We start from the raw sequence: 16904 nt of genomic DNA on the forward strand, positions 1-16904 counted from the left end.
CATATGTAAATTTTATACTCTTACACCTGTTTTTTAGTGCTGAAAGGACATTCTCTATTCTGGTTATCCTTGTATCCACTACAGCGAATATGTCATCAACATACCTGATCCAGACCCTAGGGAAGTAGCTGAGTTCTTTCCCAGCTTCCGTCTCAAACCTACCCATGAATAGGTTCACTATAAATGGAGACAATGGGTTAGCCATAGCCGTTCCTTCACGCTGTTCATAATATGAGCCATTAAATTGAAAACATTTTTGATGAATGCAAAGCTTGGTAAGTTGAATGTATTCTTCAACAGCTTCATTTGCTAAGTTGTTCGATTTCAGAAGATCCCTCAAACACTCTAGAGCTTGTGATATTGGGACGCTTGGAAATAAGGAACTCACATCGAACGATACCAATATTTCGCCTTCTCTTAATTTAATATCTTTTATTTTCTCTATGAATTCTCTATGAATTCTTAATAACTAATTCTACACATTAAATGCTATATATACCTTATTTCAAGTACCTGAATTTCAAGTACCTGATTTTTTGCCTTCGATACTTTAGGTAAAAAAAAGGTACTTGAAATTCAGGTACACGTGTTGCGTTTTTGTAAAACTATCTAGTGAAAATCACACGATAAAGTGTTTTTAGAATACGTCAGTTCAACATTGTTGAAAATAAAGTAGCACTGCTCCAAATAGTCGATTCTGGATACGGATGGTAGTTTATAGACTTCTTGACATTCATGTCATTAATATTTGTTACACCTTAGGATTTTTCACAATGACCTGGTATGATGCCATTTTAAGACCCGATTCTTCAATACGCCACTGCAAAGTATAGTGTAGGTCAGCGTCAACAAGACTTCCTCAAGTCTATTCTTCGTGAAATTTGTTAGTTCATCGTTTGAAGTTCAACAATCTGCATCGTGATGTTTTGAATGCTATTCACTTTCTTTAACCGTTAGTGCAATCGTTAGTGAAATCACTTCCGCTTGGCCATGATTCGTTCTTGATATGATTGTTTTAAGAAAATTATTTTATTTGTTTTTGTGTTTGATTTTGACGGTATATGTGGTGAAAACTCAAAATTTGGCAGAAGGTAATAAGGTTCACTCATACTGATGTACTTGATAATTCACTTTTACACATTGAAATTATTTTTCATTCAACACATTGTCTGAAGAGAGAAAGCCTAATTGATTGTAATACGAGACGGACTTTTTCATATACTATCTAAGGTTTTTTCATTTTGTATTTTCAGTAGAAAGTTTTCAGTTCTCTGTTACAAAAAAATTCAATTTTCTAACGAAAAAAAACATATCTTTCACCTCATCAAGGCACAGGATTAATGAATAATTATGTGACATCCATAAGCAAATAAACTCAAGAAATATAATTTTTACCCAATATATAAACAATATATAGCTACTGAATACAAGGAGGAATCAAATGATTAAGACCAGCAGGGACAGTTATCGAAGATTTCTCTCATCAAAGTTTCAGAAAATTTTCAATAAATAGTCGCCATTTTGCTTCGTTTTTCTCTCATCACTTGAAGTGATGATACATCAAATACAGAAGATGATAAATTATTAAAATTCCTTCTTTCCCAGAGACTTTTGTTTTTTCTTAGCAACTTTGTAATTAGTTCATGAATGTCTCAGTTAATGTCTCATTAGTTTTCACTATGCTACCAAATTTTCTTTATTTCCTTTTGATTTTTCAGTTGAAAACCTGGTTAGGCAATGGTCACCGCTGGTGTGGATGGCACCTAATGAAAAATATCTGCCAATGAATGCCGAAGAATTCCTCAGACATGTTTCTGTAGCTAATAAGAATGGATCAATAATTCAGTTTTATTTGAATGGAAGAATTCGTTATGATCTAACACAACAGTTCTATTTGGTGACTAGACGAGATTTATGTGAGTAGCTGTAAGTAACATACATCAAAACACTGTTTACACTAGTATCTGTTCCCATTAGAGGTAGAAAAGTGACGTTACGAAAGAGCAATAGTTCCGTGTTATGAATCACACGTTAAAAGGTAAGACCTCGTTAATCCTTAGCTCGCACAAGTTTCGACTTCTGAGGGTTGTCGTTCGTAGGGGTGCGACAGCTGGTTAACGGAAAAAACAGATTTTAAAACAGAACAGACAGATTTTTTTTTTTAAAAACATCTTTCATTTGGGTTGAATGTGGAAATGCAAAAAGGGTGTTTTTCTTGAGGAGATAAAGACCCGAACAAGTTTATTCTCAGCGATAATATGTGCTGACAGAAACCCTCAACATTTTCCTTCAATGTCACAAACTCATTCTTGAAAAAACTTGAGAATGCATTTTTTTTCTTCTTCCAGATTCTCTGAGGAACGACTCACATTCCTTTATCTACGGCCAAAATCCCAATCACTATCCAGTATCGATATATGCCCTGGTTTCAGACTGTGTTCATGGTCCAGATCTGAATGAGACAGAAAATTATATTTCGGAAGATGCTAATGAAAGGGTCTCGAGAAAAAATAGTTCCTTATATTTCTACGTCACCTATTGGTTGTTTTTTCCTTTCAATGAAGGAAAAAAGGTGTGCACCTTGGGTAAGTATTGCCGTTATATTTCATTTGTATTGGTGAATACAAAATCTATCTTTGACCAATACTTTCCGATTAAATTCCACTTTAATCAACTTTCATTGAATATTCTTGTTAGTGTTCTAGATGATTCTTTATGTAAATTGAGTGCAGCTTATACAGTTGTAGGAAATGTATAACAAATGAATTTGTGCGCAGTATAATATACATTCATTCATTCACTTTTTTTTATCGAGGTAACTTTGCTTTATTTTCTCCTTATAGATTGTACGACTCAATATTTCAAGTTGAAAATTCAACAGAAATTAATAATGACGATGTCTGTAATAACTAAATTATATCTTTCCTCAAAGGCAAAGTTTCAAAATTCTTCTGTATTCTGTTCTGTATATTTTATTCGAAAACGTGTTTTTTGCTATGTGTGCATGATTCACATTGTTTTTAAAAATATTTCCAAGAAAACATTCATCACCATATCTTCAGTAAAGAAAAAACAAGTCGGGTTATTGTCGTCCGGGTCAAAGATCTAATCGAACATTGTCGTCTGGAGTATCAATAATATATTCATTTTATCTTCTCTATACAAAAACCTTCTCAAGTTCTTTCCATTATTCACTTTTGAATGATACTCTCACTGAAACTTGCATGTTGCAGTTGCACAATGCTTTGAATCTCAATGCAACATGTAGGGACAATAGTAGAAAAAGGAATACAGAAATTGAGGTTCAACAGTTTATTTGTTATCGAAATGTTTGCGTACCTATCACTGGAAATATTTTGAAGGGGTGCTAATTGTTTGAATCAAAACATACATGTTATTCACTACGAAAACGCTATTCTAATAGAGATACATGTGATATTTTGGAAATTAAAGTTTGTGAAGAACAAATTGTTAGGTGTAGTTTCTGGAGTTAATCGACTTGTTTTACGTCAGCAGAAAAGCACTGATTCAAATGGCTCTTATTTCTATCGAATTGAATGTATTTACTGAGATGTTACATTTCAAAGTAGACTCACTTATCTGCTATGAGTTTAACAGGGGAATTTTTCAGTAAATCCAAAATCGGCTCTTCGAAAAATATATTCAACGAATATTTTTTCTCATAATGGGAATAGTACGTTTTGATTTTGTTGATCTACAGCTCGCGCATGAACAAATTACGAATTATCATTCAGTGATCACGTATCGAAGAGACATTTTATGTTCGTAAACAATCAAATGTTTGAAGCGTTCATTATAGAAATTTGTAATTACTTTGGAAAACCATTTATTATCTCACAATGTTGAATGATGTGAAACGATAATGGCTTATTTTGTGAATTTCTAGAAAATGACTCATTAAAAATATTTTCAAATTGTTAAAACGATCAAAACAACAGTAACAATAACAAATGTTCAAGAATGGCCATTATTAGGGTAATGAGTATTCACGACAAAAAATTTACTCATTTCAAGCGGATAAAAAAAGTCTCTCCCAATTTTACATTGTAGAAAAATTTTTGCAAATGCCCCTAATAATATTTGACGTGTTTCAGGATGTTGTTGGCACCGCTAATGTGCTGATTTATTTTTCTTTAAACTTTAGATAGAAACACATCCATTTTTTTTGTAATTAATACACTCTCCACCCCAACCAACTGGCTGATTCTATATCTGAAGTTATTTTATTCTTTATACAGGCATATGCATGAACTTTACGAAAAAATGGCACAATTTTTCCTTGGAACGAAAAAAAAAACACCATTTTGCAAAGTATATAATTATTCAGTCTCTCCCAAAAGCCAGGTTAAAATTCATTTTGCTGAAGGCGCCGAGAAAAAAACTATTTTTGTATTTACAGAGACCAGAAAAACACAAAAACAAAATTAACTATTCCATGATCTTGGTAACTTACATTTTCATCAATAACTAGACCATAAAATTCCGTGGTGTCTGTATCTAACCAGTTGATTATTATTGAACGTTAGTGGATTTGCGTTTGGATTATTTTCATTTCTGATATACTCACTACTAATTATTCTGAATTAGGTTATAATTTGTATTTCCATCATTACATCATCATTAGGTTAGGTTAGGGAGATGTTCAATAATAAAGTAACACCACTAATGTGAATTATTTCTCATTGAATCTACACACATCGGAAAAGTCTAGGGATATTTTTATAACATACTAAATATCATAAAAATAAATGCATGAGGTCGTTTAATTTCGATTAAATTGGTACACTCGACCACCCTGTAGATTTCTATGGGTTGAACAAAGCCTGCAAAAACGGTAACTGATCTTTTATCAAGTTTTTTACAAACTGTAAGTTTTCGGCTAAAATGAATAATCTGAAAGTGTCGAGTTTGTACATTCTATGAAGTTCTTGCTCAGCAATTAAACTGGAAATATTGTGCTTTAACATGGAACGCCATCACTTACCATTGGCTGAGATGAATAGAGCTGTAGGGCTTCTTCAAGGTGGCATGCGACAAAATGATGTAGCTCTTCGTTTGGGGGTCTCCCAAAGTGTTATCAGTCGATTGTGGCGGCGTTTCCGTGAAACTGGCAGTCCAGCCGAACCACATCCAGGGCGAGGACGCGCTACAACTGCAGTTCAAGACCGATTTTTGGTCTTAACCGCAAGAAGACAACCGATAATCACAGCACCTGAGTTGGTTAACGTGTTGCAGCAGACGCACCAGGTAACCATTGGTCGTGATACTGTCAGAAATCGACTGCATGAAGCAGATCTCCACAACAGAAGGCCACTTAGATGTCCACCTTTGTCGAGAGGCAATCGCGGTAGAAGATTAGAGTGGTGTCAAGAACATCAAAACTGGGATGCAAATGATTGGGTCACAGTTTTGTTTACAGACGAATCCAGATTTGGATTTCATCCAGATTCTCGTCGAGTAAGACTGTGGAGACGACCTGGAAATAATGAACGTTTGAGACACGTCCAGGAAGTCCACACATACAGAGGTGGTACAGTAATGCTATGGGGCGGAATCATGATCGGCGGCAGAACCAATCTCGTTTTTCCAAATCTCTCCCTCACAGCTCGACAGTACCTCGACACCATTCTTCTACCTATCGTCCGTCCGTTTCCTGGTGCTGTTGGTGAAAACTTCCACCTAATGCACGATAATGCTCGTCCACATGTCGCGCGTCTAGTGACTGACTGGCTCACCAACGAAGGAGTTGATGTATTGCCATGGCCAGCACAATCACCGGACCTGAATCCCATCGAGCATGTGTGGGACATGCTTCAACGAAGAATTACTACGCATATGGGGAACATTCACACAACGTTTCAATTGAGAGAGCTCTTAATCGCTGAATGGGCAAATGTACGTCAACAAGACATTGACAATCTCATTTTGTCGATGCACGATAGATGTAGGGCCGTAATAAACCAGCGTGGAGGCCATACTTTGTACTGATTCCAATTTTTTTTGTTTTATGATTTTTTTTCGGGGTGTGAAAGAAGAGCCATATTTTTTTTAGTTTTGCTTATATGCGCACTCAGTATTTTTGACCGTTTAATAAATTTTGTTGTAAGTTACATTCGTTTAATAATCACCCGTCAACTTTTTTTCCCTAAAGCGATTTAAAAAAAAATTATTGCCATTTTTAAAAATATCCCTAGACTTTTCCGATGTGTGTATATTATTGTTTGAGGCTTTGAATTCAGGCAGAATCAAAGACATAGTGGTCAGAGCTTGACAATTACCCATTATAGTATTAAATCTCTATATTTTTTGAAAAAATATCATTTCAATGTTGTAAAAATGATAATGCATGCCACATTGAAAAATATAGTCTACATTTTTGAGTTGTTCTAGTTGTAACTACCTTCTATACATTGCCAAACGAAGAATTTCAAATCGCAAATAATTCGTTCCATAACGTTTCAGGCAAAGTTCCTTTCCTGAACCTATTCAATAGATGTCTTGGCAGAGTAAAGACATTGGGCAACCATGTTGGTGACTGGGAACATATGAGCCTGTCATTTTCTGGAAAAAACGTTCCTGATAAGCTGTATTTGTCCATCCACGATTTCGGTGGCTACTTCACTTATAATGAGAAGGGGAGATATTTCAAATTTGATGCACAAGAAAATAAAAAAACTGCCCACAGAGTACCAAAATTTCCACAAATCGTCCGTACACAAGGTTCACACCCTGTGGTATTTTCAGCTTATGGATCCCACGGGTTGTGGTCATCGCCAGGAGAATATGTCTATACAAGGGTTCCAAAATTGACAGATACAATCGGGTGAGTGTAGAAAAGGCAACCCTGCTGATTGTCATGTGTTGTCTTTTATGTTTTTACAAAATACAGTTATAGTACGCGCCACCCGGATTTAAACCCCATTGAACTGATATGGGCAACTGTTGAAAACAAAGTCAGACAAGAAAATATCACATTCAAACTAGATGATGTAAAAAAATGTGTAGAAGTAGGAGATAAATATTTAAAAGACGAAGTTCAGATCGATGCTTCTGAAAATGTTCATCCTGTCATAATAACGTTAGAAGATGATTCAAGTGACAAGAATGACTTTTTTTCAACTTGTGAGCAAAAAAAAACTGTTGAATTCAATGATTATAATTTGAATTCAGTGATCATAATAATCATTTTTCAGGATTCATCATATTTTGTATTGTTTTTGATGTTACTTTATTCTCACCTTGTATTTTATTGCTTTATGTATATTTTATAAATGCAGTTGAATATAGGGCGTTTCATAACATTATGGTGTCATCACATAATGACACCTGGATCTTGGTGGTGCTCAAAATTCATCATAGTAATTTTTTTCTGTAACTGTTGAGATAAGGGAGATTTCAAATTCTGTCAGAGGTTTGGGACACCCTGTAGATCTGTCAGGGACCAATTTCCTCCTCGTTCGAAAGTTTAGAGTAGTGGAACATATACAGCTGCACTGTATATATTATATAAACAGGATTTGCTAGTTTTACTGATTGACACATTATTGTTGTTGGAAAAATCATGAAAGCATTTCATTCCAGGTATGGCATTCCTTGGAGAACCTGGAATAATATCAAAATTTATCATCTTGGTAAGAGCAAGCTTCCCTACTGGATGATTTACAGGGGAAAGTGGGGAAATCCCAAAAACTGTTTACTTGACAAGCTGAAGTTGTGCGAATTTTTCGATGGTCCCGAAGGAATATTGAGGAAACAGCAAGATTTTTATTGTACACCATGAAAGTAATTATTGAAAAACAAATATCACTTCAGCAGGGAGATGCATATTTGTTCGCATTACAGAAATCAATGACCAAGAAAGAGGAAAAATTTTGAATTATAATTCTTCAAGATTGACTTTTTTGTTATTTGGGCGAAAAACTTGATATGTATAGAGAGTTGGTTGAATATATTTTTCCGTTAGCCAGCTGGCACACCCCTACAGACAATAACTCTCGAAAGGGTAAACTGAGGAATAACGAGGTGTCACCTTTCAACGTGCGATTCCTAGCAAAGTAGCCACACTTTCAATATCGAGCTTATATTTTCAATTTCTCATGACAAATTCTGTAAAAACTATCCTATATTTTCAAAAAATTGGAATGCTATGTGAATGGTCAGATGGATATTCATGAAAGAAAGACAATAAAATTTGATAATATTAAACTATAAATCAAATATTGGTCAATAAAATGCGAGAAAAATTACATGACCCCAACATTTTTTTTGAGGACGAAACACAAACACTACAGGAAAATCGTTAATTCGCTCTAAGAGCGGTGTCTTTGCGAAAGTGGTGATTCACATTGAATTTGAATCGCTGGAGTTCTCAAAAAGTTTATTCCACATGCTCCTGAGACCTCATTTGACAAAACAGTGAATAGTTTTTTGCTCATATCGTTCTACGTCGAACGCGAAGGCTGCGACATCTTCTGACCAGAAATATCATAGTAGTTGGGAAACATTGTTCGATTTTATGTCATCAAACGACGCCATTTCAGGAAGAAATGCGCCTTAGTTGTGACTTTCACGGATAGATGTCACAAGCTGTATTTGTCAACAATTAAATTTGGATGTGGTAGGAAATCATCCTGAAAAATGAGAATTGAAACTTTTATGCTTTTTACCACTTTTATTTGTAACTACCGTTACTACAGTTTCGTCCTTTAAGGACATTTTCAAGATTATACAGTAAACTACAAATGATTACATCAGCCTCACTGTAGGTAATAATAGAGGTACTTCAATTTTGTTCATTTGTGACAATTTGGATACGCTAATTTGAAAACCAGTGAGTAATCTAGATCGATTTGATCATTTAACAGATTGCCTTTGCGGTGCCTATACGAAAATAGCGATTCACATTGGATTTTAATCACTGGAAGCAGGGCCGTAGCGAAAAGAAAAACCAGGGGGTGGGAGGGAGGCCAAATTGGCTCAACCCCACCAGCAAAATTTCCAAACTTTCGAAAAAATGAAAGCCGAGGGATTAGTTACTATTATAATATATTAATTTTCTCACATAGCTATCCAAAGATTGACTGAATGCTTATGCCCGTTAGGGTATGCACAAACAAAAATAAATTTTGGTAATTATAAAAACAATAATGAGAATTATTCTAGTTTCGACGAAGGTACTTGTTCTTTCACCATATCCACCATGTATAGGAATATTCAATACAAATGAAAGAAAACAACAGTTAGGTAATATTGTGCTCACTGTTTTCTACTATTATTTTTTCTATCTTCACGGCCCAAAATTTCCCAACTTTCCAAGTCGAAAAAACAGCAAAAAGTTGCGAATTTTGTAAAATTGTCACTTCAAAATTTTTGGACTGTTCAGGACTGTTCTTTTACTTGGGAGAAATTAAACTTTTTTGAAGTTTTCAAGCAACTCAGAATTTCAAAGTTTTGGATCTCCAAGTTATGCATGTTGGGAAATCCCAACCTTCTCCTTGTTCTTGCCGTTCTTTCATTGCCTCTCCCCTTCTTTTCTCTCATTTTGATTTTTTTTCAATTTTCATTCATTTTTTTACTATTATTATTTTTTATCTTCATGGCTCAAAATTTCCCAAACTTTTCCCAAGTCGCAAAAGCAGGCGGGTAGGCTCCCCCCATCCCCCCCACCTCCCTATGGCGACGGCCCTGGCTGGAGGTTAAATCCGTTTGGAAAAACTTTCTCAGGGAGTTCATTCCACATAAACGCAGTTTTCCAAATGAAACAGTTCTGGAATAGTGAAGTTGGAAGTGAACTGAGTTGAACCTCAAAACGAAGAGCAGCTGAAAGCCATATTGATAATCACTCATGATGTTGAAGCCTTCCAAATATTTGAAAAAATGGTGATATCACTGATAGCAACACGACTGGTCTATAGTTATTTGGAAAATTTTCCTTGCGCTCTTTGGATTTGCTTTTTCTAAAGCTATTGTTGCAATTGAATCATCCGCTTGTGTTTGTGTGTGTTTGACTTAAGCACCACATTCAAAGTATCTTTTGAACTTTCAGAATATCTTTTTTGGCGCAGGTATCAAAAAAAAATTCAAAAATTCGAATGTGCTCTCAATTTTTTTCTCGACATTAGGTTTGAACTGAAATGAAAATATTCAGTTGAATTCGGTGCCTACATACAAAATCGATGCTGTAGACTTTTCTGTAAAAATATGAAAAAAATCAGCTGAAAGATTCGTATGATGTTTATTGAATACATAATTGAAAATATTCATTGGAAGAATGACCTTTGAATACTACAAAAATCAGGGCGACGGTTACAGTGGAGTACATTGTATGTTTGTTTCAAAGGCATATCTTCATCATCAATTCACTGCGTTTACTGGAAATCAGGAACGATTTTGTTAAGAGGAACACTGCCGAAAATCAGATTTGCGTATGTCTTGAACATATCTCCAAAAAATATTTCAATTTTTCCGCCTATATCAGATACGAGATACATTGCAATTTCATTCAAATAATCCTTTGTGTCTTTTGCCAGTTCAGGATTCGTTCCGTTGTAGAGATTGCCATAATCCAAAGTGATCAAATCCATTTGTATAGAAGTATCGTAAGACGTTATTTCCAGATAAGTTTCTCCATTCTTCACCACTTGGTTTGATTTCAACTGATGGACTATGGTCACGTTATCTGAAAATACAAGAAATGAATGAAGGTTAATATTTTTTCATCCTTGCCAAAACCCGTAAATATATCAATTCAGCCTAATCATATTTTCATTTCAACCAGCTGATTACGAAACGAATGGTTGTGAACAACCATTGTACTGAAAGATGGACACAGGGTGACGGAAAATCGTCATACTGCTTTCACCTATTTTCACACAGTTGAAACGATGAAAAAAGATCTGGAACGTGCACAATGGACAGTATCAGAGATCATGTGCAGCCATAATTTTTCACAAAATAATATCAATTCAAAAACGTAAGCTATTAGGTTGTTTTGAAATTTTTGGCCGTTTTCACGAGTCTACTTCAAATTTTAATATCTCAGCGGATATTCATTCAATTTATTCGAAATGAGCGCCATTTTGTCACACAAGTCGAATCATTGCGTCAGCATAAAAATTGGCGAAGGTTCTGCCGGTGAGGAAAATATCAAATTGCTTCAAAAAATGGTAGTTGGTTGACGAGAGGTCTGTATCTGTAGAGTAGGGAGGGTAAGTGTAGCCCACATGTGACCCATTGTACATTCTCCTGAGGAGTTGTCCTTCTAACTCATCGTCCATCCTGTAGGACATGCCTGAAAGTTTCATCTTCCTGTTCACACATCCTGCATAGAGGTGTGTCCACTAGCCCCATTCGTGGAGGTGTTTCTTCAGTTGACAGTAGCCAGTCAGAAATTCTACTGTTGAGCGTAGATTTTTCCTGGTCATCGCCTGGTCGGCGCCAGCTTCCCAGGGTCGCCAAGGGTGATCCTGGTTTCATCCCATCTCTTTAGAGATTGAGCATGGGTGTGACGTTCGCCTGATTCCGCAATTGTCGAAGTTATCAGGCCGTAGGTGCCACCAGCCGCTTCCTTGGCTAAAGAGTCGGCAATGGGACTACCTTTACTCCTGCCGTGCCCTTTAATCCACCTCAGGATAATGTTATTATCTACTGAGGCTTTGGCTAAATCTTGGGGACAGTCTAGTACTAGCTCTAAGGTAACACGTTGTCTGTTCAAGGCTACAAGGGCTTGTCTGCTATCAGTGCAAATTGTTATGTTTTAGCCAGAAATTATTTCTTTTGTGGCGATTGAGATACCAGCCAGTTCTGTTTGAACCACGCGCTAGTATTTTTCCCCATTCCCCACTTAATCCTTAGGCTAAGTGATTTAGAGTACACTCCACATCCTGAGCCTTCTTTGCTTTTTGAGCCGTCTGAATATATGCGTATTGCATTTGTAGCATCTGACTCTGTGTTCTGTTTTGTTTGTATTTTGGAGGGTTCATTAAACACAAACCTGGGTTCAATTGCATCTCTGGTTGCCTGCATCAGATGTTTTGCAGTAGGCTCAGCCTCAATTGACCCATTCCTACTCCGAGGTTCACACCAGCCGTGGCCAATAACGCAACCTCCTTGATACGTATAGGTTCAGAGGGGTCAGACCAGTAATTAATTCCATTGCCGCGATTGGTGTTGTTCTCGTGGCTCCTGTGATATTCAAACAAGCCAATCGCTGAATTTTATTTAATTTTTGGATGGCCGTTGCCTGTAGAAGTTTCGGTCCCCATGCAATGGCTCCGTACGTTAACATATGTCTTATTATTGCAGTGTAGATCCAGATGATTACACGGGGTCAAAGACCCCATGCGCGTCCCACTGTCCTTCGACATTGCTCATGAGCCACATATGCTCTTTTAGCTCTACTCTGTAGGTGAGAGTTCCATGTTAGCTCCGTGTCGAGGATAATAGCAAGGTATTTCACCTCTTTAGAGAAGTTTAGTTTGCTTTTGAAGAGTTCGAGAGGTTTTAAGCACGATAAACTTCTTTTGCTGGTGAAAAATACCATCTCAGTCTTTTTGGGATTGATCGACAGTGAGTGTTCCTTACACCATGTTTCTATTAATTTGAGCTCATTCTGCATTCTATCGCACATTATTGTTGAGGTGATTGATTAGGGTATCCAGACCTATGATCCAAAGAAGGGATGATAAGACCCCTCCCTGTGGACATCTCGTCATGACAAGTCCTCTCACTATAATGTCTTCTACATTGATACTTATTGCTCTACTAGAGAGCATCTTGAGTATTCATTCTCCTACTACTAGGGGTACATTCCTGGAGTGTAGTTGCTGGGTAATTATTGGGAAGGTTGTTTCATCAAACGCTTCCTCGATATCTATGACTATACCCAGGGTGGATTCTTTGTTGTCCAATGATCTTTCGATTCTGCCAACCACATGGTGAAGGGCCGAATCAGTAGACCTTCCCGGAGTATATGCATGCTGATTTGAATGAAGTCAGGTCTGGGGAATATGTTGGGTGAAACAGAACTTTGATACTCAATTCGTTCAGTTTTCGGACAGTTTTTTTGCTACAAGAACACATGACAATGAAACGGAAAAAACTTTTTGGAAATGAAAGTAAATGGTGATACTTACATAATTTTTTTGTGGAAATACCATATCCCCAAATTGGATTGCGATCACGGGTTCCATTATATAGAAGACTTCCGTTAGCAATGTAGGGAGCTATTTGCATCATAAAGGGGCTGAAGGTTGTGAAATTCAGTGCCAAATTCACCGGATCAGCGCTGGGAAAAAGGTAAAGTTATTGAGTGCCAGAAATACTGAGTATATGAATAGTTAATGAATTGATAAAAACACAAAGAAAAAATTCACTAATCATCTTTTGTATTTATAATGCACTGTTTGGAACCTTCGGTGTAGTAATGAATATTACTGGAGTTTTTTCCCAACACCAAATCGTTATTTTCAACACCTCGACACGTGTTTTGATCACCAAGTGATCATCTTCAAAGTATTCTTGGACCCTTGCTGTTTCTTATATATATATAATATTCCGATCCATTGACAACTTTTTTCACAGATATTATTCTGACATCGACTTTTTCAAAAACTGGAGCTATTTCAATTGATAGTTTAAGAAAAAGATCATTAACTTACTTTGCACTGACTACGGTAGAATTGATGAGACCTATGTGTGACAAGTTGAAGAAGTATTCGTCGTAAAGAAGATCAACGTTCCTGATATGGTACTCACAGTACTTGGAATAAACGGGTTCCGTACGGAGAGAGATTGGCGAAGAAATACCTAGAATGGAAATGCATTACTCGCGAATATTTTCATTTTCAAAAATTGTCTGGCGAGATTGTAGTATATCCACTTCACAGGCAAACATTTTTTTTAGACTTGTTCAAAATTTTATTAGTGTGAAGTTAGCCACGCTTTTCCATCCACAGTTTCTGACGTGCTGACTGTCGATGTTGGGATAGAGGAGAAATTGTAAGCAGTGTTGCTAAGTTTCTCATAAATCTAAGGCTGGTATTTAATTGGGCGATATCATACAAATGAGCCGAACAAATCAAGAAAAATTTTCTAAACGTATATTCACAGAGAATAACTTGAAATAAAATTTTTCACTGATAATTTTTCATAACCGTATTGAGTAAGCATAGGAAGCGTATTAACAGTATCGATTTTGACACGCATTATAATTTTTTTGAAGATGAATACTTTCTATTCTCTGACAAAACTTCTTATTTTCCAAATCACGGCGAGAATTTTGTGGAATACCCTTCTACGGGGTATACCTTTTCATGGGGGTACTCATCTGAAATTTCGTGAAAGACTATTCAGAGGAGTGTGCTAACAGGGTGAATCATCAAATTAGCGTGACATGCCGTACGGACTGCGATACGAATTTTTATTTTTCGAAAATTGTCCATCATCGAAACCATAAGGAAATCTGTTCGGTAGTTTTTGACTTGATTGACTCCAGGAAAAATTTGTTTTATAATTTATAGTGATGATCATAAACTATATAATGAACTATAAACTTTTATTATCATGGAAATCTCTGAAATAGTGGTATTTTTCTCAAAAACTAACTCACCTTCCTTTGCTAGCTTTGGTAAAGCATCTCGGAGAGCGCTAAGAACACATCCATCCAAATTCTTGTCATCTCTCCTGCAGAGTTGGAAATCGTCAGCTGAAAAATATCATTTCAGTGAGGCCAAATCCAATGTCCCATTATCACTTTTTATCAAACCAAATTAACGTTAATATTGTAAACATAGACTTCAACTGAATACAAATATGAATTTGATTGATACAACTTAATTTTAAAGAAAAAACAACAGTCAGTCGATCAGATATTTTTCAATATTCAATATTGTTCTATAGTAGTTGGTAGTTTGCTATCAACAATTCCACTATACATAAGTGACAAAAACGTGGCCAGAAATTTAAAATTAGGAGTTAATGAACATCATTTTATTAGGAAAGTAAATCGACTAATGTCACACGATACCTCAAATCACAGAGTTTATTTCTATTTCGAATGAACAAGGTAATTTTGGCTTGTATCCATGATTTTTTCTCAAGAGTCATAAAGAATCATGTGTGAAATTTCATAACTCCGGTGAATATTGTAACAGATAAAAAAATATTAGCAGTTACCTGAAAACTAAATCTGGGTAATATATTTAACAAGAACGAATTATTATAAAAACCCTCTTTCAAAATACTCATCTAGTGAATATAAATATTTTCCAATAGAAAATAACCTTAAGCTTTTCTGAAGCGAAATAATATTTTTGTTGCTTTAACATTTTCGGAAAGTTTGTTGTATATTATAGGTCCAATGCAATGAAGTAATATTGCGTTTCGTGAAGATCATTTTTTGCTTCGTATTCAATGTATAAATATTGGATTTTATGTCAAATTTGTCATTATTTTTAAATGAGTTTCAAAATTTTTTTTGCCTAATGAAAAATTCCATGCATGGATAGTATTACCCCACAGACACAAGCCATACCTCAGTTGTGAATTTACATAGAGAGTGATAGAAATTCATTAACTGATTTTGTACATCTTTGAAATTCTTCAAAAGAAATATGATGCTACCTAACTTTGACACTTTTTGTTCACAATGAGATTTCTTCAAAATATACACCTTTGAATTTTACTGTTTCACCGGTAACGCCCTTCAGTTCATTATCGGATGTAAAAGTGAGTTTTTGCCAAAAAGTTTTTTATCTAGTACGAAACCTAACGATTTGTGTTTCAGACTGGTTGAAATGTCAGTCATTACCACTATTGTAGGCAATTAGTTGGTTCATATATACTCTGCTTTTTTTTTCCAAACGATTATCATCTGAATCTGATAGAATAACCGTAGAATCATCAGCTTATTTATCATTAACGTAGACTAAAAGAGGACACAATCAAGACAAATACAAAATAAAATATACCTGATTTCTATTTCAGTATAACTTTTCTGAGTAACATTTTTTCATTTTCCGAAATATAATAAGTTCATTCTTAAACGAATTCAAAGTTTTTGACTTAACTGCCTGTCGGTTCTAATTACGATTCTACAATGAATCAAAAAGTGTATTTGTTTTTCACAACCAATAGACCACACTGTATAATATGTCACATGAGGTTTATTCGTATGGAAGTGATAGAAAATTGAAACAGTGGAACGAACTGAACAACGTTCCATAATATTTCTGTAGTAACAAATAATAAACAGTACGCTTCAATTTTATTGAAGCATCACAATATTTTCCTTGGATGAGTCTGAAGGGGTGAAATATTGAAAATGGTGAGTAGATTTGAATTTCGCACTGCAGGAATGAAATATAACATATCTAGGAAGAGAACAGAAAAAAAAATTAAGCGAAGAAGAAACGGACATATAAATGACATCGAAAACAATATGAGAGGCAAATTATATCCAACTTATCCAAATATCAGTTGAAAATGTATGTTATTATACTTACGGAATACATATCCTCCAAAGGCTGGTGCCAGAAGAAGAAGAAACGAAAAAGCTGCAGAAATCATCGTGGATATCTTGGACTGATGCTGTTCAAAAATTTAGGACCACTTTTATAGTAGTTATTGCCAAAAAAAATTATGCTATCATTCAAGTACCTAATGAATACAACAGGGCCGGCCTTCAATTTCCGCTTGGCTACCGAATAACCAGTCGAATTTTATTTTCCTATAGGTATCACATAATTTTGATTCATAGTTTATAAGAAATGAGTAACGTTCACATTCCACCAGTGAACACAAAAGTATCCACGGTACCCCCAATGGATATGAAAAACAGACTTCACGAGTTAGTGTGGCCAACGAAAACGTAAAACAGACAAACT

General features: G+C 35.5%; 2 protein-coding genes across 3 annotated transcripts; one reads left to right on the forward strand and one right to left on the reverse strand.

Annotated features, from left to right (window-relative positions):
- The first annotated feature begins 139 nt into the window (after positions 1-139).
- Positions 140-7917, forward strand: LOC111510707 (uncharacterized). 2 transcript variants are annotated; one of them, XM_074182975.1, is made up of 5 exons: positions 140-275; positions 1719-1916; positions 2349-2585; positions 6484-6844; positions 7603-7917. In XM_074182975.1, the coding sequence occupies exons 1-5, from the start codon at positions 260-262 to the stop codon at positions 7799-7801; spliced, it is 1011 nt and encodes a 336-aa protein (XP_074039076.1). In that variant the 5' UTR covers positions 140-259; the 3' UTR covers positions 7802-7917. The 2 variants fall into 2 exon arrangements, with proteins under 2 accessions (XP_074039076.1, XP_023022410.2); XM_023166642.2 differs by lacking the exon at positions 140-275 and adding an exon at positions 886-1091.
- Positions 7918-10236: 2319 nt separating this feature from the next.
- On the reverse strand, positions 10237-16679 carry LOC111510706 (uncharacterized). Its single transcript, XM_023166641.2, has 5 exons — positions 16524-16679; positions 14630-14725; positions 13680-13827; positions 13155-13306; positions 10237-10699 (listed from the first exon to the last, which is right to left on the reverse strand). Exons 1-5 carry the CDS (start codon positions 16585-16587, stop codon positions 10389-10391), a joined length of 771 nt encoding a protein of 256 aa, XP_023022409.1. The 5' UTR covers positions 16588-16679; the 3' UTR covers positions 10237-10388.
- Between the last annotated feature and the right edge of the window lie 225 nt (positions 16680-16904).

This window comes from Leptinotarsa decemlineata, unplaced genomic scaffold (genome assembly GCF_025532065.1).
Source record: "Leptinotarsa decemlineata unplaced genomic scaffold, Ldec_3_MD MMD2_tig00026330_RagTag_RagTag, whole genome shotgun sequence".
In the NCBI taxonomy this organism is placed as follows: domain Eukaryota; kingdom Metazoa; phylum Arthropoda; class Insecta; order Coleoptera; family Chrysomelidae; genus Leptinotarsa; species Leptinotarsa decemlineata.